This window comes from Biomphalaria glabrata, chromosome 18 (assembly GCF_947242115.1).
Source record: "Biomphalaria glabrata chromosome 18, xgBioGlab47.1, whole genome shotgun sequence".
Classification (NCBI taxonomy): Eukaryota; Metazoa; Mollusca; class Gastropoda; family Planorbidae; genus Biomphalaria; species Biomphalaria glabrata.
Genome location: NC_074728.1, coordinates 7,852,367 through 7,876,152, shown reverse-complemented (window position 1 = coordinate 7,876,152; position 23,786 = coordinate 7,852,367). Strand labels below are relative to the sequence as shown.

The following is a 23,786-nucleotide window of genomic DNA, read 5'->3' as shown; positions in this document are numbered from 1 at the left end:
GCACTTGATCCTTGCAGTGACCTTTTTTCATTGCTTTTTGTCATTTTGATAGTATTGTCCTTGTTATAAATATTCGACGATGAATCACAAACTGAGTTCCGATGACTTTTGATGACTCTTTCTGTTGAAATACCAGACCAACCTACTTCAATACTTGGAGCACCATCTGTCCAGACATCACTAATATTTCTCAAAAGTATTTGACACTTTTCCAAAGATGCACATAATGTCGTGGATTGCAAACATCTTTAAATGGCCAACATTTATATGCCTAACCATTCCTCCAAAATACTGGAGTTTTTCAACTCCTGCTTAAACTAATGGGGGCAGGCAGAGGAAACAATGGTGCATGTCTTACAAGTGTCAAGAGCTGAGAGGAGACTACTGAAGAGTCACTTGAACCCCATAGGAGCTTTGAGGCACTACGTTCCTTACCAGAGCACTACGAGAGGACCATGCTTTCCTGCTCTGCTACCATTAGGAGTTCATCGAAGTTTCATTTTGTCCAATACGTTACGTATTTCTATACAAAGTTAACGTATTAAAATTGAAATTTATGGATGCGTTGTTGTTCAACCTTTTTCAAAACGTACAAATGTTAGCTCATATATTAAAGTTTTTGAAATATTTTGGTTAATCTGTGCTTCTACATGATATTTTAAAGAGGCAGTAAAGCCTCAAAATGAGGCAAAGAAAAGAGGCCTAGGGCCCAAGGATTCCTATGACGATAAAACTAAAATTGAATAGCGCAAATGCTGAGGTTTCAGCTAAGGCATGTGCTACATGGAAATCTAGCTCGTCATCTAGCTTAGAGTTGGGCATTATTTAGTGTTGCAAGCAACAATAGTTCGTAATTTACCTTTAAATAATACTATATTTAAAATTTTCTAATCTGGTTAACATGTTTTTGCATGCATTTAAAAATTAAAAGAATATGTTTTCTTCACAAAACAACTTGCTAACCTTTACCCACAACTGCACAACTTTTCTCAAAGCATTGCTTGATTCAAAGATTTAATCGTTGAGAGACTGGAAGATAAGAGGGTGAGAAATCGAGAAACTGAGAGAGAAATTGCAAGGCAAGAGAAACTGACAGAGAAATTAAGACAGAAACAAACGAAGTATTAAAAATTCTTAAGGGCAAGAACTCTGTCCTTAAAACTATATGTACCAGTAATGTACAAGTTATTTTCCTTGGATAACAAACAAAATAATAAATTACCATTAATTAATTGACTAATTGAGTATTTTCGTTTATTGATTCATGTTTTGTTAGGTACAATAACAAATTGTTTAAAGTATCAACTTGATCAGAGAATGCATGAGGGAGAAATAGCGTTAACAATTACTTAAGGGGACCAAACCCAACAAATTTAGCCATATATGTGACTACTGAAGTATAAGTTTCCCTTGTTATTATTAAACAAAATAATGAATAACCAGTAATTCATTGTCTAATTGTTTATTTTTTGTATTGATTCATGTCTTGTCTATGTCTTTGGGAGAAATAACGTGTACACACTTTTTACCAGACAGACAGAAGGACATTATGAGTTGATATATGCTTTGAAAAAATTATAACATGACTTGTTTAATGTTATTAGATGTTAGTGGTCCAGATGGATATTATAATATTATCGGGGTGAACACGTGACACCTTCGTGTTATCAATGAAGTGCTCAAACCGCCTCCCCAAATTAATGATCGTAAAAATTATTTCGAGAAATGTACTCACCATTGTTGCCATCTGGATCAATCATTCCCATGCGAGTGTTGCAAAAATTATAATCGAAATCTGCAGCGACGAAATAGGCCATCGTCACCATGGCAACGAAGTGATTCCATGTTTGCATTTTTTTTTATTAATATCTATCACAAGCAGTACAGTTTTAGCTAATTATGAAAATTATAAGAATCTTTTTTTGAAAACCACAATCACTTCTGGCGCTTGTTATGTGCCTTGTTGCTGGAATCTCATTTTTATGTCACAAACTCAGGCTACTTTATAAACTATTACTGTTAGAATAATGTTCAGCTTTTATTTATTTTTCAAAGTTACTGTACAATGTTGCCTTTAAAGAAGTCTGGCAGTGATACATAATTAGTCAATTAATCATTCCAACATGTAAATCAAATAATCCATAAGACTATATTGTAAGCCAGCACACACTAACACAGACATTAGTACAGATAGACATACATAAAGGAGGTGTGTACTCGTGGGTGTGGGTGTGCACGACACGCGTGTTGCTTGCAGTTTTTGTTTTATCACCATTAGTCTTTTATTAGTATTATTTCACCCTGGGCGATTCAGTTGTGAGATAGATATCAGTCGGTGTTTAAGATAAGCTGCTTATCATTACTGATAGATAATGAAAGACCAAGTGAAGAAGTGATGTTAAAATGTGTTGACTGATTTAACTTTGTTTTAAGTAATGTGACCCAAGTCATGACGGGGGGGTACCTCCCTCCTGCTACTTAATGGATATGAAGCTTGATGCCAATGGATGAGGATGAGGATGAGTGATACCAATATTCATCATGCCTGCATTTCATTGTATAAAAAGTGTTCGACGCCACTGGGCCTCGTGCCTGAAAGGGGCCTCGCGATTTTTTTTTTTACCAAGACATACAGAACAAAGTATAAAAATACTTTGAAAAAAAAATAAGGCGTATAAGGGAAAGAACCGCAAAATTTCTACCACATCTCTCAATAATGCAGGATTTATCTAATTTTTCTATATAGAACTAAATGAGTTAATTACCAAGGCAATGGATAATTGTGTATATTTTCAACTTCATCCGAGAATGGGAAGCTGTCGGAAACAGTTTACAAGATTTGAACTAGACAGAATGAGTTAAAAAAAAGTTGTGTAAAAAACAATAAAAGAATTCAATAACTTGAGACCTCTGAGCTTAAGCTCACAGCACTGGTTCTCAACATTCTAAAGTCTTCTCCTGTCAATAAATTCATCAATTCTATTGTGAAGAATTTGTCTTGTTATACATACTCTTAGTCGAGTGACTTCATTCTGTCCTCTGGACTTAACATTAAAGCACCGTTTATCTACTTTCAGATTGACCTGGTTGTTCAGCAGTAAGGGATGAGTGGATGAGAGGCAAAAAAAAAAAAAGCCTAGCTACCTATCAAGGTGGCTCGAGTTCGAATCCCGACTCAAGCAGAGTTGTTTTTGTTTGAGACTCTAAAGGAAACACGGAAACTTTTTCCCAGAATCCCCCACTGATCCACACAAGAGATCGGACCATAGCGCTTTGAGGAAGTTCTAAGCAAGACAGACCGAGACCAATCGTTATACTAGGCCTGAACACTGACCTGCAAACGTCACAACCTGTGGGCAGTTTAGACCAATAGCTCGTTGCCACGTCACACTTCTGTTGTCTAAACTGTCCACAGGTTGTGACATTGCAAATCAGTGTTTAAGCCTTCTATAACCAAAGGTCTCGGATAGATGAGCGATAAAAAAGGGAAATTCAAAAAGTGCTTCACTAAATTTCTTTTTTTTTTTCATTTCGTTTTTACCTAGACAACACGTACACTTAACAAAAAGAGGTCATTGCGTGCTTACATTGCTAAGATCAGAAACAATCATTAAATTTATCATACTTTGCTAGATCAGAAACAATCACTAAATTTATCATACCTTGCTAAGATCAGAAACAATCATTAAATTTATCATACATTGCTAACATCAGAAACAACCATTAAATTTATCATACATTGCTAACATCAGAAACAATCACTAAATCTACAAACGTTTCTTGATCAGTACAATTTTAAGGTCCAGTCATATGCATGCTCACTATAGCAAACTTTCCAAACTTAAATATTTTTGCTATAAATTAGTTTTTAATTTGGTAGTAACAAAGAAACAATGAAATAGATCACAAAATGTTGACATATTTTTCTTGTCATTATAGAAAATAAAATAAACAATAAGAACATAATGTGTACTTTTTGTTACATTTCATTTTTTTCCCGTATCACTTGTGATACCTCATTTGCCTACCCTATTGTTAAGTATTTCTTTTGTAATTAAAGCAAAGTACGCTTTTCAGATCTTAGCCACCGCGCCTCTGACAAACAGAGTGCCTCCAGGTTTTTAGTATGTGTATTAGGCATGTATATTAGGCATGCATATTAGGCATGTGTATTAGGCATGTGTATTAGGTATAGTCTAATCCTCAAAACGTACTATATAAAATCACTATTCTTCTGTTCACTGATCCCTTTGAGTATCTGTCTGTTATACCAATTCCCGTTCTTAGTTATTGTTCCAAACAAAAAATGAATCAAATAAAAAAATTCAACATAACAATTTTTTGTTTGATACCGAAAAAGGGAAATAAATCTTAGAGTATTGAAGATGTGGCTGTAAATGTGGAGTTCTTGTCAAAGTATTTCGCATTATTTATCTTTTGTTGTGGTTTGTAACTGAACAAGTCGGTAACGGATAGAGTCTGGTGGAGGTATCAGCAGCAATGAGACAATAGTGAAGGCAAGCAAATAACGCCTAAACCAGATTGACTATAGATTTCAACAAAAAAAAAGAAGAAAAATACATGTCCATAAATTGGCAGACAAACAAGAAGAACTTCTCAGCACTGAGAGCAACTCATGATTCCTCGGCTATCGTTTTCTTCTGGGTAACTCAAGTAACTGTAGAGGAAGCAGGACTGGTAAGAGAAGCGAATTGTTCTGTTTCTAGATACGCTAAAAGCGGAAAACTTCTGACAAACAGAAACAATATTGTTGTCAGACTTCGTCAGAGCAGCCCCCCCCCCCCCACCTTATCGCATGTTCTGGTTTCAGTGCTTACTAGTAAGGTTGGACACTATAAAATAGGCATGACTTTTCATATAGGCCTGGCCGGGAGGGCTGCCTAGTCACGCTGGACTGTCGGTGATCCCGGTTCATACCCTGCCCAGTGCCATCCATCTTCGTCCTGTGGGAAGTTTGGGGGCTTTGGGCTACTATGTAGATTATCTTCCACCCTGATTGAACATCATTTTACATTATAAAAACAAGGCTAAAGTTAATATCACAACATTGTTTCTTCAACAACTTTGCTTATTAGCTAGGACAAAGTAACTCTTCGTTCTTTGGTAATGCTCTCATTTACACTTAAGCGCACTTATCATGGTAAAGTCCTGCTTTAGGGCTAGCATAAGTGTCCGATAGTTTATTCCTCTTTCTTGGGTCTGAAGCAAGCGAAGAGGAGACACGATCTTTGAGCCCTGGGTCGATCACTTTTGGTGGTTGCTGACCCGTTCGTCTGATTTATCTGTGCAGTTTGGTGGGTTGCTGGTTTGTTGTTTAGTTTATTCTGAGTGTCTGTTGGTTTACTTTTGTGAGGCGTTGAGTTACTTCTCTTGGGCTTATTTTCTTTTGTCTTCTTTTTGCTTTTAGAGAAGCGTTTTGGTGGATCGCACGTTTGCGTTTGGTTAGAGAGTATCTTTGAAGTCCTGCGTATTAAGAAAGGATGATATGACGTCATCTACAAAAGAAGGAAAAAAGTAAAAAAAAAAAGATTAATAAATGATCTAAATCAGGGGCGGACTGAGGAGTCTCAAAATTGGCCCTAACATTTGCATACATACATGAAACCTTTAGACGAGCCATACCTACATTGAAAGCGGTCTTTTCGGGGACGATCCCACAAGCTCATTCGATGTCGGCCCACTGGCACTTGCCAAAAGGTCCAAATAGCCAGCCCTCCCTAATCTAAATCATTATTACAAGCTTACACCCTTTTTTTAGAATCCTTTATGCAGGGCCGGTCCTAGGCCACTGCAACCTATGCGGCCGCAGTGGGCCCAGCGCTTTCATAGGCCCCGCGCTAATTTAGGGTGTAATTATTAAATTGCAAAATATATACGTAAAACTCCTGGAAATCTCCTAAATTTACTAAAATCTCCTGGAAACTCTTTGAAATCTCTAGAAAAATAGACAAAATTGTCATTTGTGGGTGTCATTAATTGCGGAAAACGCCAATCCTACGAGTGATAAAAGGAAAAAATGCATTGTCAGCTTATCATGTAATAATCGGGGGAATTTAAACCTAAATCGGAAGTTCCAATACTTTATTTACTTTTATAGTCACTAGCATATAAATATGCCATTGGTTACAAGGTTCGTAAAGTACAGATCGCAATTTTTAACTTAGTAAAGTCGATTTTTTTTTCTTATACAAAATCTTAGTTTTCACTTAATATCCTTATTCCCACACAGACTAGGCCCCGCGCAATCAGTTTCGCATAGGGCTCCGCAATTGCTAGGACCGGCCCTGCCTTTATGCATCTTAAAGTCTGCAACGTTTAATGACAACCTCTTCTAGCTAAAGATATTTGTCTTCATTAATTTAACTTTAAAAAACAATAGCAATAGAAAAAAAAAGATTACTTTTTGAAAACAAAGCTTATCTAAGGGAAAGAACCACTAATTACTGCAATTTATCTGAAAATGTCAGGGTTTAGCTACCTTTCTGCTATATAAAACAAAATTAATTAAATAGTAGTAAATGATTTGTTTTTAACTAATCAACAACAAACAAACTGTTAAATGAGATAACACAATGTATTCGACAAAAGTCGAATTGGACCTCTAGTGAACACTTACAAACATAGGGTTTTGTAGTTCCGTTATATGATACGCCACCTCTAGTGAACACTTACAAACATAGGGTTTTGTAGTTCCGTTATATGATACGCCACCTCTAGTGAACACTTACAAACATAGGGTTTTGTAGTTCAGTTACATGATGCGCCACCTCTAGTGAACTTACAAACAAAGGGTTTTGTAGTTCCGTTATATGATACGCCACCTCTAGTGAACACTTACAAACATAGGGTTTTGTAGTTCCGTTATATGATACGCCAACTTGTGGAATGCTGCCAGCACATTGTCTCCAGTCTTGGCACTGGTCTCATATAAGCCAAACAATAGCTCCTTCTCAGCAAACTGTAAAATGTAAAGTATAGTGTTAAACTTTTGAAAAATATTATTAAAAAATCTGTCAGCAGATTTAAAAAGTCTGAACAGATTACATCAGACGTACTGGTTGTCAAACGGTGTAATGTTTATGTACTATTTTATAATTTTCAAACACATAATTATCTTAACTTTTATAATGCAGACGTTACTTCAAAAAAAAAAAAGAAGATGATTACGTCCTACGGTCCTACGCGTCATGCATTCAGTCATGCATTTTAACCAATGACCTAAATTCTGCTAAGTCACTGGTTTTTCTGGCTAGCTCAGGCAACCCATTCCATGCTCTAATTAGTCTAAAAAAACTAGGGAAGAAGGAGCATTTGTACAAATTTGCCCTAGCATATGGAACGAGAAATGTATGCAACTTAATTGAATAAAGGATAAATATTTAGTTCTAGATTGTGGACTTGTCTGACTTACGTTACAAATAGTGTGCGATTCAGATCATTAAAACTAGAGTGCAAAGAACAGTTTAACTCTTTTTCTTCGTAATTATTTTTCTCATTTTAATAGTATTATTCATTTTGCTAATTTGTATTTCACTATCCTGTTATGACTGAACTTCAAAACCCTTTTTATTGTTATCAGAAAATGTTATATTTAGTAATGAATTATTGGAGAGTGCATGCTCCTCCAGTGCAATACAAATTAAAGTTTATAAATGCCCCCCCAAAAAATTTAGTTAAATGGGAGTCAAATCAACGTTGGCATCGTCAATTAGGAGAGAAAGAGTTAAAAACAAAATCCTGGCATTAGTTATTTCTACCTGTTCAGCTCTACTACTGCTAACTATCTTGCCACTGATTAGATCTGTTTTGTTGCCTATAAGAATGACTGGAGTTGGCTTGTAGTTGACCTTTTTGTGGTCTGTGTCCTGAAATAGTTGTATGAAGAGTGTACAACTTGAAATAAAAACAAAACACAATTTTGGGGGCACATTTCAAAGGTGACTATAAATGTATTTGTTATTGTGCAAATGTATTTGTATAGACTGAAGGCAATAAAATGGGCTTATTGGCGATGCTCAGGGAACAGAAGTATGGTAAAGAAATATGAGTAAGCCAAATGTTCACTTGAAATTTCATTGGTCTTTAGGGAGTCTAATTTCGTTGCTGTGAGTTTTTTTTTTCATGTCATGATGACCTCGAGCATGCAGCGTTTTTGTGTGGAACGTGTTCAATATGAACACGTCCCAGATCCGGTGAACACATTTTACGAATTTTACATTTCAGTTGTTTCTATGGGTTCCAAACACTAAGATTTGTCTGTGAAACATTTAGGACAAGCCCAGTAAATACAGCTGATATAATGGCTAATGTAGGTCCACTAAACCTTAGGAGGGAAAGGTCAGTACTGACCTGCTTTGAGCGGTATAAAAGGCTGGATGAATACCTCCCAGCTAGAAAATTAGTGGATGGTTGGAAAAGCAGAAGACGTATCCAGATGCAGTCTTTTATGCATCATGCCACTAGACTATCTGATAAAGCTGGCCTCTCCACCAACCGACAAAATATTCAACGCTTTCACCCCCCTTCCCCCTTGGTGTCGCCCAACGACCCCAGACATACGCTTGAAATTAGTAGACCCTAATACCACTAAGCTAAGTCGTTCATCTAACGATCTTCAAATTCTAGCACTGGAGACCATTAATGCCTTCAAGCCCAGTGCTATTTTTGCATATACTGATGGGTCAGCATTGATGGATTCTGGAAGAGCAGGCTATGGAGCCTACATCGACTTTGTGGCTCTTAGTCAGTAAAAACTTTGGACCATGTGGTAGTGTTTGCAGTTTTGATGCGGAGACCATGGCAGTCTGTGAAGCCTAAAAGGTCATTGACTCTCAACTCGGCGAGGGACATTTGAGGGCAACACAGATTTTTGTGGTCACTGACTCAAAATCTGTACTACAGGCTTTGCAAAGCCCTAGACCAGGGGTGGGCCAATTACGGCCCGCGGGCCACATGCGGCCCGCCGAGGTGTTTTATGCGGCCCGCCGACACCTACAGAAATCAGGTGTGCCCACAGTATATAGATATAAAAATGCAAATATTAAAAAAAAAATCTATATTAATTTTTGAAACTGTCTCATTATAAAAAGTTTTAAGTAAACGAATATTATACTTATTGGCTATACATCAATAAACTCAATTCAAGACACAATCTGAGTGTTGGGTATGCTTGGAACAAGATGGCAAGTGTAACAACTGATGAAGCTCGAACTTTGACTGATAACCATAAACTTAAAACAGGAAAGTTTGCACAAAGCTGCATATATAGGTCATACATTACATTGCAGACTATGGAATAAGAATAAAACTTACTAGAACCAGGGGAGTTAACCATGGGTAGTTCTGATTTATGAATAAATAATCCAATATATCCGCTATCTTAGCATGGGCAAGGCAAATGAGAAGAATATAAATTCTCAAGGATGAAATTGTTATGTTACTTGAAGGACATTGACTGTGACTTTGTTACCAATATTTTTAATGAAGAGTAGAGAACAAAATTTCATGTTTCCTACATTCAGAATTACAATTGATTGTTTACAAATGAATTGTAAATGCATGTTAAATCTCACCAAGCGAGCAAATTCCTATCTCTACAGGCAAGCAAAAAAAATAGTTTTTGTCATTTTCCTTTGCTAAAAGGTGAAACTATCTTTAGTGAAATGATTAAAAGTACAACACTTATTAAGAGAAGCCGATTCATCTCCGGAGGACATAACTCCAAGCAAAGAGAACCTCCAGTCAGCACTACCACGGAAGTTTTATGGGTGCTAGAAGCTGTATTTTCACACTTAAAAAAAAACTTGCTGCTGTTCACACTATTTGGGTATACATACATCTGTTCTTCTTCTTCTTCGTTCTCATTTTACATGTTGAAGGGTTCAGATCAGTAATCCTATACCTGAGATGAACCGCGCAATGGTTTCCAGATCAGGCAGTTCTCCGAATAGTCTTTGGAGAGTCTTGCTCGGGTCCCTTGATTTATTATGCACCATTGAAGGACATGGTCAGCATTCTCTGGTGATGCTCCACAAGGGAAGCCTTCGCTCGTCCCGACATTTAACTTCCGGAACATAAATTGTCTCATTTAGTGAGCAAACATTTTTTGTGGAAACTAAACAAGTATAATCACTGGTCAATGTTGACTGACTGTAATTTGACAACAGTCACAGGGGTAACAACTAGTAAGATAGTTTCACAGTTAAGAAACACTATGCACGCGTGTAAAAGTAAAATACTGCACATTAAGTACAAGTGTATATTTGTGGGGATATTGTGATGTAAAAAGACAACAGCAATTTTTAAAAAATCGTAATATGAATTAAAAGACATTCTACACAGCAAGTTTATGTTTCTATGATATATATATATATATATATATATATATATATATATATATATATATATATATATATATATATATATATATATATGCGGCCCGCCATTCCCAAACTTTTGTTAATGCGGCCCTCGATACAAAAATGTTGCCCACCCCTGCCCTAGACCATGGCCACCCAATATCGACACTGTCATCATGGCCTCACACAACATAAAACAACGCTATGGTACCCCTGTAATAATGCAGTGGCTACCGAGTCACATAGACAACACTAATGCAGACTCCTTGGCCCACCAGGGAGGGCAAATTCCACCAACTGAACAGGTTGTAAGTTTTCATCATGCCCTGGCTATAATTCAAAAAACAGACATGGAAATTTGGTCCCAAAAAGCCCGTGAAGTCTGGGAGCGCATGAGGCGCCCTGACCGTACTTCCCCGTGGTGGTGGCTCTCATTTACGTTCACACACACACACACACACACCACACATCTACTTACGACGTTTAGACTGCGAATCCAGTAGCCAACTGACTCAAACGAGAGTTCATCTGTGACGTCATACACAAGAGCGAGACCCTTTGGGGAAAAAAGTAGACACTAAAATTAGCTTAAGTAAGTAGGTCAAACGAGACTCCGCGCTCTTACATTATTAAATCTGGGTGTATAAAATGAGATTATATTGAAATCACATTTATTATAAGGAAATGTTTGCACATTTTCATCAATGGATATCCTTTGTAATGGATTTATGGATGTCCTACCCAATGAAGATTCATCATGGGACTCCTAAAATTGGTTGACCAATGAAACTGACCTTTCAAATGACCAAAAGCTTGAGGAACTCGTTCTCCTTTACCCCAAAAGGAACATAAGTACTGTGGGTGGGGTTCTTGCTACTCGATGGGCTGTAGCTTCAGACATATTTCAAAGTTTTAGATAAACTTACTTACATGGATTCCTGACTATGGCACCCACTGACTATATGTCTAACATATTTCAAAGTCTTAGATAAACTTACTTACGTGGATTCCTGAATATTGCACCCACTGACTATATATCTAACATATTTCAAAGTCTTAGATAAACTTACTTACGTGGATTCCTGACTATGGCACCCACTGACTATATGTCTAACATATTTCAAAGTTTTAGATAAACTTACTTACATGGATTCCTGACTATGGCACCCACTGACTATATGTCTAACATATTTCAAAGTTTTAGATAAACTTACTTACATGGATTCCTGACTATGGCACCCACTGACTATATGTCTAACATATTTCAAAGTTTTAGATAAACTTACTTACATGGATTCCTGACAATGGCACCCACTGACTATATGTCTAACATATTTCAAAGTCTTAGATAAACTTACTTACGTGGATTTCTGAATATTGCACTCACTGACTTTATGTCTAACATATTTCAAAGTCTTAGATAAACTTACTTACATGGATTCCTGAATATCGCACTCACTGACTTTATGTCTAACATATTTCAAAGTTTTAGATAAACTTACTTACATGGATTCCTGAATATCGCACTCACTGACTATATGTCTAACATATTTCAAAGTTTTAGATAAACTTACTTACATGGATTCCTGACTATGGCACCCACTGACTATATGTCTAACATATTTCAAAGTCTTAGATAAACTTACTTAGTGAATTCCTGAATATCGCACTCACTGACTATATGTCTAACATATTTCAAAGTCTTAGATAAACTTACTTACGTGGATTTCTGAATATTGCACTCACTGACTTTATGTCTAACATATTTCAAAGTCTTAGATAAACTTACTTACATGGATTCCTGAATATTGCACTCACTGACTGTATGTCTAACATATTTCAAAGTCTTAGATAAACTAACTTACGTGGATTCCTGAATATTGTTGTCTTGTCATTGACCTCAACCTTTCGTGTCCTGGGGAGTCCCTGAAAACAAGTTTTAAGATCTGATTATTAGATAACAATGATGATGTGTCCGTGTGTCTGTGTGTGTCAGTGTCTGTGTGTGAGAGTGTATGTGTGACAGTACGTAATTGTGTGCCAATAATTGTGAATGCGAGTGTGTGTGAGAGTGTGTGTGAGTGTATGTCTGAGGAGGTTCATTATGTGCCGTTAGAGAGTTTGTGTGTGAGTCTGTGTGTAAGGGACATTGTGAGAGATTGTGTGTGTGTGTGTACGTGAGTTAGAATAACGTCTGAAATTATCAATAGATGTCAATTTTTACCATTAATAATAATAAATAATAATAATAATTTTATTTATAAAGCGCTGTTAACAAACTAAATGTAGGCTCAAGGCGCTGTAATGACATTACAAACACAAACACGAGAGCTAAAATGACAAAATAATCTAAAAAAGTTTTAAACAGATATGTCTTAATGTTCTTCTTGAAAGTAGTGTAGCATCTTGTCTGTCTGAGACTGGGGAATAGGCGTTTATGTAGTCTCCTGTGTTGTTAAACTGTTAAACCCAAGTACCTTATGTCCAATGTAAGGGCCCTACTCTGTTCGTGTTCATAAAAACTTACCAGATCTGAAGTCGAACTAATGCTCCGTCCACTTCAAATATTCTGTTAATGAAATCCGGCCCTAAAACAAAAATTAAACATTCCATAATGTTCTCAAACATAGCGATCTCAAATGAAACAGAATGAAAACATTCCTAACCACAATACTCGTTTAATCGTTACTTATGTTGCTTTCTTTTCTTTTGATACGGATTGTTATAGGATCCAAAATGATCCATCTCTGTTCACAGTTCTGTTACGTCTTTACTAACAGTTGTTTCCTGAAACTTTTGTTTCTATGACAAGAATTATGATTTTTGACAGTTAGTTGGTAAAAAAACACCTTTTCATTTATTATTATCAAATCTATGCAGAAATATGTTAACCAGAATAGCAACTACAAAAGATAACTTATTGATTAAAGAATATCAGTCTCTTCGTTTGTGTAAAATTACTATATTATGAGAATAAAATAAAAAACCAGAAAGAAATGATTACTTATATTAATACCACTCAGTCATCCTCATTGGTCGTAGAACGACTATGGTTCATCTCAGAGCACACTTCCTCATGTGGGTATAGTGAGATGAAAGCCTGGGCATTGTTTATGGTCGGACCGATGTCGACCACACGCGCAGCTGATGTGACCAAAGGAACGGAATATCCAATACAGTTTGGGATCAGTAGCGCCGCAGGATCTGCCAGCCTGTTGCACGGTGTGCCACAGTCTGCCTAAGGGTCACCAGCTCCTGATTTTTCCTCAGGGTTTATCTCCCAAAGCCTTTCCCGTGTTTGGGTATAGCCGCAGGGCAGCGGAGGTTTGGATTCAGTGGTAATGTGAGAAACATAAAATTAGACTATACAAAAAAAAAACTTAATGGTTGTGAAAACATTAGAAAATAAATAGTTCAAATATAGACAACGGTTTACATTTATGAAACGTTACATTTGAATGTTTTTTTACCGTTCTTTTTATCAGTTTGCAATTCTTCAGTCTAGATCCACTATTTTAGTTCTATTCAATGTTAACATTTTCACTGTATATATCCGAAGTACTTTAATTTTTAAATTCATTATGTACTATTATATATTTTTTAAAAAAGTATGATGAATAACCTTAAAATGCAACATATAAGGATAAAATGCTTTGGCAACCTTACAAAAAAAAATAATTTTAGTTTAGGGCACAGTTTTTAGTCTCTTATCACCTAACGAAAGTTTTTTTTTCAGATATTCTTAACCAGGAATTTTTTTCTGGAAAAGGCGGGGGAAGGATTGAAAAAAAAAAAGGTGGGTGGGGGGGGGGGGTAAAAATCTAAGGTAGTCTCTATTATAAAAAGTCATCTGCCTCATTACGGAGTGGCGTTATTTGGCGAGAAAAAAAAGCGCAAACACGGAAAGTCTTCGTATAAATATAGGCGCCACACTTTCATGGAGGACCTCAGGTGGGAAGAGGCTTCATAGGCTACATTGCTAGTGACAGACCTCTGAAGCTCTGAAGCGGGACGATCTAATTAATCTAATTGGTAACACCTTGTTAATAGAACTAGTTTATCTCCAAGTATGCATTAAACATATACAAATAGCATGCGACAACATGTTAACAAGCAAAATATTTTTAAAAATTACTCTAAAACTAGCGAAATATTAAAGAAAAAACATTTTTTTAAAAAGCATTAGTAGTTACACATACACATACATAGGAACACTTTCGTACTGATACATTTATATTTGTTCACGCACTCTGACAATCTCTCTTAAACACGTGTATACATTCAGATACACACTTATTCAAAAGGAGTTCCCCTCAAACACACACTCACAATCACAGGCATACATTTACTATTACACTTTCCCAGATTCATATTATAGGGCCTATTTACATATGAAAAATGTAAACTATAAGGTAGTTCTGTTAAAGGAGGTGAAAAACATGCAACCAGTACTAACAGGACGACACTCACCCACTGTAGGTAACGACTTCTCCTTAAACTCCTGGCTGGACAATGACCTAAGCAACGCCGTCTTGCCCACGGACCGATCACCGACCAGCAAGACCTTATAAGTCACGGCACACTCTTTCTCTGCGATGGGCATTTCTTTGGGTCACGAGCCAATGACTTGGCCAGCTCTTGGTCAGCACAACGTCAAGGCTTCACGCTTTCATATCAAATAAGCAAAACGTTTCACTTGAATTCAACTACAGAAAGTTGGCTGTTGTTCATTAAGAAATGTTTTATAAAATAGGCAACACTTAACAAAATCCGTATAGATAGAACAGTGTAATTGACTGTTTCTTTATAAAACTGTTTAATGTCCGTAATCCACGACAGAAAGGAAGTTAAAGAAAACTTGTTATTTCTTCCCTTAAGAAGTTTCTTCCTGTCTTACAGATGATTATCCAGTAGCGATGTCATTTCCATTTTCTTTGTGTGTGTGTAATAAATGATCAAGTCAACTTGAGTCAACATGTAGAGGGACTGAAACAATGAGCACGTCATTAATATTTACTAGGCTACGTCTAGATCTAGAGATGAGGGGTTCTAAAACTTTGATTGTTTCTATAGAACCCATACTTTAAGTCATTAATATTTACTAGGCTACGTCTATATCTAGAGATGAGGGGTTCTAAACTTTGATTGTTTCTATAGAACCCATACTTTAAGTCAGTGATGCCCAACCTAACTCGACCAGCGGGCCATTTTTATTTCCAACACTCGTCTCGCGGGCCACATGAGCGAAAAGTTACAAAAACGAAATAAAATTGTTATGAAACTATTTTGGTAGAAACTAGTGGATTTAAAAATTAATTAATAAGTTACTTACAATTATATTTTTTATGGGTCAGACAATAGCTCATTTCCCTATTTAAAATGTGAGCAACAGTGTAGGTAGCTTTACCAACGACTAATTTTGTGGTCTCTTTTTTTTGGTAAATATTCCCATGGATCCTTCAACCTCTAGGCGTAGTTTAACAATCTTTTATTCGAGACTCAAACCTATAATGCCGCCATATTTATTTAATAATATCGTTTTTATGTTGTTGTTTTATTAGACCGCCCTACTTTCTATATAAAATAAATATTTTGGCTTATGTTCAACAAAAAATTAAAGATATGTTCACTTTTCCTGGTAGATTCTACACTCATAAACACACAAATGTTAAAGATCATAATACCAATCTATCAGAGAAAAAGTGAGGGCACAAACTTAGGTTAAGATACATTTTTCAACTTTTTTTTTGTTTGAAAGGGGGATTTCTACGCTTTGTGCCGACGTTTTGGCGGGCCAGATGGAACCACGTCGCGGGCCGGATGTGGCCCGCGGGCCGTATTTTGGGCACCACTGCATTAAGTCATTAATATTTACTAGGCTACGTCTATATCTAGAGATGAGGGGTTCTAAACTTTGATTGTTTCTATAGAACCCATACTTTAAGTCATTAATATTTACTAGGCTACGTGTATATCTCGAGATGAGGGGTTCTAAACTTTGATTGTTTCTATAGAACCCATACTTTAAGTCATTAATATTTACTAGGCTACGTGTATATCTAGAGATGAGGGGTTCTAAAGTTTGATTGTTTCTATAGAACCCATACTTTAAGTCATTAATATTTAGGCTACTAGGTTACGTTTAATCTATAAATAAATATGAGTAATTCTAAACTTTCATTGTTTCTGCAGAACTATACTTTCAGTTGTAATATTTACTAAGAGTTGAGTGGTTCTAAAATGTGTTTCTGTAGAACCATGCTTTCAGCTATTAGTATTTACTAGACTACGTATGATCTATATCACGAGTTCAGTGGTTCTAAACTTTAATTGTTTCCACCCTTTCAGTTACATACGTGAAGTTACTTAACTGGCGTCAATGAAAGGAAGGGTGTAGTAAACAAGACGTAGATATAATAAGAAATGACTTTTTTCAAGTGTCGGACGTTCCTTCAGAAATCAAGATTGTTAGATTACGTCTTAGCCAGAACGTCCTACAAGTCGGCGAGCAGGGTTTGAACTCCGGACCATCTTGACGATCGTTACACCAAACAACAAGCAACGAACATAATGAGTGTATAAACGCGTTGAGAAGTAGCCTATATGAGTGTGTGTAAGATAGTCATACAGACAGACAGAAAAGCAGACAGAGAGATAGATAGATAGATAGATAGATAGATAGATAGATAGATAGATAGATAGATAGATAGATAGATAGATAGATAGATAGATAGATAGATGGATGGATAGATAGATAGATAGATAGATAGATAGATAGATAGATAGATAGATAGATAGATAGATAGATAGATAGAAAGATAGACATAGATAGACAGACAGATAGATAGATAGATAGATAGATAGATAGATAGATAGATAGATAGATAGATAGATAGATAGAAAGATAGACATAGATAGACAGACAGATAGATAGATAGATAGATAGATAGATAGATAGATAGATAGATAGATAGATAGATAGATAGGTGGAAAGATAGATAGATAGATAGATAGATAGATAGATAGATAGATAGATAGATAGATAGATAGATAGATAGATAGAAAGTAGACATAGAGAGACAGATAGATAGAAAGATAGATAGATAGATAGAAAGATAGATAGATAGATAGATAGATAGATAGATAGATAGATAGATAGATAGATAGATAGAAAGAAAGATAGACATAAATAGACAGATAGATAGATAGATAGATAGATAGATAGATAGAAAGATAGATAAATAGATAGATAGATAGATAGATAGATAGATAGATAGATAGATAGATAGATAGATAGATAGATAGAAAGATAGATAGATAGATAGATAGATAGATAGATAGATAGATAGATAGATAGATAGAAAGAAAGATAGACATAAATAGACAGATAGATAGATAGATAGATAGATAGATAGATAGATAGATAGATAGATAGATAGATAGATAGATAGAAAGATAGATAAATAGATAGATAGATAGATAGATAGATAGATAGATAGATAGATAGATAGATAGATAGAAAGATAGACATAAATAGACAGATAGATAGATAGATAGATAGATAGATAGATAGATAGATAGATAGATAGATAGATAGATAGAAAGAAAGATAGATAGATAGATAGATAGATAGATAGATAGATAGATAGATAGATAGATAGATAGATAGATAGATAGAAAGATAGATAGATAGATAGATAGGAAGATAGATAGATAGATAGATAGATAGATAGATAGATAGATAGATAGATAGATAGATAGACAAACCTACACTCGAGCCAGTCTATGAACTCCAGCGCGACACTGTTGTCCTAATGTTCAATCACTCTTTTACTTACACGTCTACTACGGTGACACTCCAATGCTTTAACGTGTGTGTCAGTAGTTGGCAGTCGGCGCCACAAACTGCTCTCTCCATTCACTTCTACTGAATGTATGACACACTTCTGGCCAGGCCACGTTGGTCAAGATATCTTATGTTAATTAATGCCACGCTGCGCCACCTAAGTGAGAAGGTCAATTGAATCACAAATCCACTCGCTTTGCTTAGAGGTGGTTGTTTTTTTTACTATTCATACTAGCTATAAGACCCTCTAATTTCTGAATCACATACTTTTTTTTGGGGGGGGGGGGGGGGCTGGGAGAGAAGGTGGAGAGAGGGGACGGATTCGCTGGTTATATAATAATTTCACAGGTCATCTTAACACATTCCTCTTGGTTATTGGTTAGGAACATTTTCAGGGTAAATAAATAAGAGGGCGGTACTTTTCATTTAAATGAACAGTTTTCGTTTACATTTAAATAATAAATTGCATCCAAAGTTAAATTTTAACAATATCTTTTATGTTAGCATTAAAAACATTCATTAAATTTTATAATTACAAAATAATAATGCTAAAGGGAAAAAATTAGTACAAGACGGCATTTACAAAGTAATGCGGGGGGGGGGGGGGGATGAAGGGGACGGATTAGTCTGTTAGCCTATATGATAATTTCATTTGGTCATATTAACATACTCCTCTTGGTTATTAGTGAAAAACATTTTTAGGGTAAATAAATTACGGGGCGGGAGACATGTAATGAGTGACTAACTGATTGGTTCTTTTAATTTAAATAAATAGTTTTCGTTTCCATTTATGTAATACACCCGCTATGTCGAAAGTTTAATTTTATTTTTGTCTAAACATTAAAATTAAAATATTCATTAAATTAAATAATTACATAATACAAATTCAACATTGAAATAATTAGTACAAAAAGGCATTCACATAATTAACAGACGTAACACTCTTAAAAACTAGACATGTTATTCTGCCTTCCATTTTTTTTTTTTGTCTGAAGATTTTTGCCAAGAAAACAACAACGTCATATTCTAAAAAAAATAAAAAAATAATAAAAAACCAAATTACACACACAAAATATCTTTAAAAAAAAAAAACTGGACTTATCTAAACTTTAAAAGGGGAAGAATTCCATCCTTAAAACTATATCTACCATTAATGTAAATGTTATGTCTCTTACTCGATATCAAACAAAATTATTAATTACCAATTATTAATTGACTAATTAAGTATTTTTGTTTATTGATTCATGTTTTTTTAGGTACATTAAATAATTATTTTTAAAGCATCAACTTGATCGAAGAACGGGTGATGGAGAAAAAGCGTTAACAATTTTTTAAGAGGAGTAAACCCAACAAATTTAGCCATGTAAGTTAATACTGAAATATTAGTTTCCCATTTTGCTATTCAACAAAATAATTAATTACCAATAATTAATTGTCTAATGGGTTACTTTTTTTTTATTCATGTATTATCTGTCAAGGAATAAATGTGCGAAGTTTCAACTTGATCCGAGAATGGGTGTGGGAGAAAAAACACTTTTTTACCAGACAGACAGACAGGCAGACAGAACGAGTTGATATAACCTTTGTAATTAGATCTACACAGTTTAGTTTGTAATCATAATCTACATATTTTTATTTAATAATAATGTTTCCAACCAAGAAAGTAATAGAATTCCAAAATGAACACAGCGTTCGGTGGAATTGAAATGAAGATCCTCGGCTCGCCAACCGAGCGATTTGACACGCGACCTCTAAAACCCCTTAACCCTTAAAATATAATTGATAGATGTATAGCCTATATGGGCTATTTCTGTTTTGAAAGACAATGGATGCGCCCAGATGAATCACTGGTGTAAATTTGCTTATTCTTAAGTTAGGCGGAATCCAATTCTTATCGCATTGACCCGGAACAGAACCACGTTACAAGCTCTTCGCGAGCCTGAGGTGTGCGGTGTTTACAGATTTGGAACGTGCCAATCTTAGACTGGTTTGGCGTAAGGCGTCACTAGATGGCGCTGAGTAACGCAATATTATGTCACGTCATTTCCTGTCAGATACAGACGTGAAATGAATTATAACGTTATATCCCCATTCCTCTCTCCTCTGCCGTCCCTTCACATATACGCACACTGGCATATTTAGGGCCGGCCTTAGACGTAGGCAAACTTTTAAGCCGCCTAGGGCATCTGATTTATTTTTTATTTCTTATTTATTTTTTAAGAGAAGAAATAGCGAGACTTGTAGGCCTACCCAATGTTATTGTTGGAGTCACTAGGTTATAAATAAATTAAGAAATTTTATTTTTTCGCTGTTTACTTTTTATTTTTCTATATCCTTTTAGATGTAAAGGTCGTGTGCTATGCTCTTCTTCGGACTGTCATTCAAGATGGCCATATAATGAGTTGAGACCCTGGCCACTGCCTTTCCCAATCGAAATGCAGGAAGTGTCTGGAATATGACATTTTAATCTTCCCTTCCTGGCGTAGTCTAACTACCAAAAACGTGAGATGTGAAAAAATTTACATTCCTCAGAAAGTTTATTTCTGTAAGTATCAACGTTTATCTTTAAAAAAAATTAATAAGGGGGAAAAAAAGGGGGGAGGACTCTAATACTAAGTAATAGGATATGGATATAATTCAAAAGAACACATGGTCTAAAATAGTTCGACAAGATCTAGTGATGTCTACTAATTAAAACTACGCACCCTAAGTCGAGGTTCTCAAACACCCTAATGTAGTTTAATCACTTCCGAGTCCCCTTTCCACAAGCAAGTCATTGGGATAATGTGTCGGTAAAAGTGTCCAGTATTGGGAATTTTAACGAGAAGTAGATTTTTTTTTCATTCTTTGAGCATCACAAGATGGCTAGCAATGAACAAATACTTGGACGAACAAACCCAACCAAATAAATATCTATTAAATATGTGACTTAATAATTGTCAACGTGGGCGGAACTCTCTAACTTATTGGAAAGTTTAGAGGACAGTCCGAAGCGCAAGAAAACTAAAGGGCGTTCTGCTATTACAGGGCTATAACTATAGGCCTACTGTTAACTCTGTCGTAGTGTGTACTCAATCGTAAAGTACAAAGGGCTTCTTTGTGGGGATAACTCTTACAGTGGTAGCCTCTGAAGTGGAACGAAATTCAGCCAACGACTTTTACTTTACAATATACTTACTTAGACACAAAAAAAACAACAACACCGTAATTTTAAAAAATATATAGATGTACAAGAGCAGTGGCGTAGCAAGGTATTGCTACCCGTTGGCCCCGGTTGGACAAGAAAAACATTTTTTTAAATACATTTAAAAAAAAACAATACCTCCATTATACAACTGAAACTAAAATATAAAAAAAAAAATAATTAAAAAAAACCGTGAACAATGAGATACCGGTATCGAACTCGCAAGATTTTGACACCGTCAGCTCCTTGTAAGAACGACGCTACGTACACGTTAGGCAGCGGGTATTGTATAATTGAGTAATTATTTATTATACTTTCATTATATAAACATCTAGAATAGATCTAGACTTCTGATTTAGAACTTTTAATTAAGATCTGGTCTAGATCCGCTTCTAGATCTATAATCTAGATGTAATTTTATTAGATTTTCGTAAAACTTTAAGCAATGCTTAGATAATCTATTAATAAACTTTAAGCAACTTTAAATTTAATTTAAAAAATCAGTTATCGATGCACTATGGCTGACTACGTCAACGCTGTTTTTTTTTTTACTCAAATTGAATAGCCACATTTAAATTATTTTTTATATACTTTGAAAAATGACAAACGGTCAGACTAGAGCTCTCCCCCTTGTGGTCAACGAGCTAGTCATTCTTTTCGCAGCAATATACGTCAACTGTACAATTTCTAGAAAAATCGTTAAGGTTGTTTTTGAGATCACCCAACCTCCATGAAGTTGTGACTTGAATAGAGGTATTAGACAAATACGATGGTGGGCCCCGTTAGAAACTCGAAGGATGAACGTGACAAAATTTAATCGAATCATCGAGTATGCTTTATGTGTATTTTTTTTAATTTTTATTTTTTTCCAATGGTCCTTTCTGTCATGTGCCCGGGCGCAATGTATTCGTTCGCATCATAGTTGGAGCGATTTAAAAACACCAATGAAGCAAGCCACTGTCCATGCTTCCGGGGGTCTACTACATCAATAATTATTTAGTTTTATTATTATTAATTTACTAAATGTGAATTTAGTACATATGCCACTAGACTATATAATTTTTAGTAAAAGTGTATAGTCCAAAGATGAAACGCATTAAAGAATCCAAATATAATCACAACACGTCTTTATCCAAGAGAATGTAATTATAAACAGAACTTCTGAAATCATCTAAAAGATGGAAAACACAGACTTATATATAAGTCTATGATGGAAACATTTTCCTGGAAAAATTCACAGCAGACGTGAAAAAGTCTGACTAGTGTTGCCAGCTTTTTGTTTAAATTCTTGAAATAATTTTTTTTTCTAGCTTCAAATATAGACTTTTTCTTGTTCAAGTTTATTTATAAATTAACCTTTTGATTTGACACAAAAATATCACACGGAATTAAGTAAATTAATTGCGCTATTGTAGAATGTAAATGGTGCCAGACTGCCGCCTGGCATGCACTGATACAACGGCATGAACTGCTTATTGTATACATGAGTGACGTCATTGAGGGAAAGCTATTTTAGTCTTGATAACATACAGGTACTACGCCTATACAGGAGTGTTTATGAAAAAAATACAACAAAAAAACAACAACAACAACACTTTCTCTTGAACTAGGCTCTATGTGGTTTGAAGTTGAAAACAAACGTAATAACTAAGTTTAGGATGAAGCTAAATATTTCATATATGTGAATGTAGTTTTAAGTGTGAAATATGGTATGACTGTACTGAGTATTGTAATTGCATATAGAGATTTCAATTACCTTCGCCTATCAAGTAGATAAAAATCCCTGCCCCCCCCCCCCCACCATCCCCAAAAGGGTGAGAGAAGCTACAGTGACAATATTAAAGTCTTCAGTAAACACAACTCAATGCACTATGAATAGTTCGAATAGTTATAAAGTCCCTAAAGTTATTTTTATTATGTGGTTTTACAGTTATAATATGGCACAGATGGCGAAAAGACAATTTAAATAGACTCCCCCTCCCAAGGCTTTGTCTACATTATATGTGGCAAAACATACAGGCCCCAATTGTGTTTGCCTGGTTAGGTAAAATACTGCACTTATCCTTAATCTTCGCAACAGAAAAAGCTTCCATAGTTGCACGCACATAAAGGAGTGCTATATAAATGACAAACAAATCTTATCTTATAACAATGCAGACGTTACTTAAAAAAAGAAGATGATTACGTCCTACGCGTCATGCATGTTAACCAATGACTTAAATTCTGCCAAGTCAATGGTTTTTCTGGCTGGCTCAGGCAACCCATTCCATGCTCTAATAGCACTAGGGAAGAAGAAGCATTAGTACAAATTCGTCCTAGCATATGGACGAGGAATGTGCCTTTATCTTTGTGTTTTTCTGAGTATTTTATTAGGTTT

The 23,786-nt window shown here is 35.5% G+C and overlaps 2 protein-coding genes across 6 annotated transcripts in view; both read right to left on the bottom strand.

The window, feature by feature from the left end:
• LOC106068178 (uncharacterized) overlaps window positions 1-2,194 on the bottom strand; it is a 39,876-nt gene extending 37,682 nt beyond the window's left edge. The window contains exon 1 of the mRNA XM_056017148.1: window positions 1,736-2,194. Coding sequence (XP_055873123.1) covers window positions 1,736-1,853 — 118 coding nt within the window. The 5' untranslated portion in view covers window positions 1,854-2,194. The remainder of the gene's footprint in view (window positions 1-1,735) is intronic.
• Window positions 2,125-22,890, bottom strand: LOC106053631 (ras-related protein Rab-1A-like). 5 transcript variants are annotated; one of them, XM_056017153.1, is made up of 8 exons: window positions 22,766-22,890; window positions 14,850-15,365; window positions 12,907-12,967; window positions 12,245-12,305; window positions 10,858-10,935; window positions 7,779-7,886; window positions 6,860-6,979; window positions 2,125-5,516 (listed from the first exon to the last, which is right to left on the bottom strand). In XM_056017153.1, the coding sequence occupies exons 2-8, from the start codon at window positions 14,980-14,982 to the stop codon at window positions 5,202-5,204; spliced, it is 876 nt and encodes a 291-aa protein (XP_055873128.1). In that variant the 5' UTR covers window positions 14,983-15,365; window positions 22,766-22,890; the 3' UTR covers window positions 2,125-5,201. The 5 variants fall into 5 exon arrangements, with proteins under 5 accessions (XP_055873128.1, XP_055873125.1, XP_055873126.1 ...); XM_056017150.1 differs by lacking the exon at window positions 22,766-22,890 and adding an exon at window positions 22,529-22,648; XM_056017151.1 differs by lacking the exon at window positions 22,766-22,890 and adding an exon at window positions 22,448-22,574.
• Window positions 22,891-23,786: the final 896 nt, after the last annotated feature.

Coding starts and splice junctions, on each gene's coding strand:
- LOC106053631 (XM_056017153.1), bottom strand. CDS start 14,982: ATGCCCATCGCAGAGAAAGAGTGTGCCGTGACTTATAAGGTCTTGCTG. Junction 12,306..12,906: donor TTAGTTCGACTTCAGATCTG/GTAAGTTTTTAT, acceptor ACTTGTTTTCAG/GGACTCCCCAGGACACGAAA. Junction 10,936..12,244: donor AACAATATTCAGGAATCCAC/GTAAGTTAGTTT, acceptor TTTTCCCCAAAG/GGTCTCGCTCTTGTGTATGA.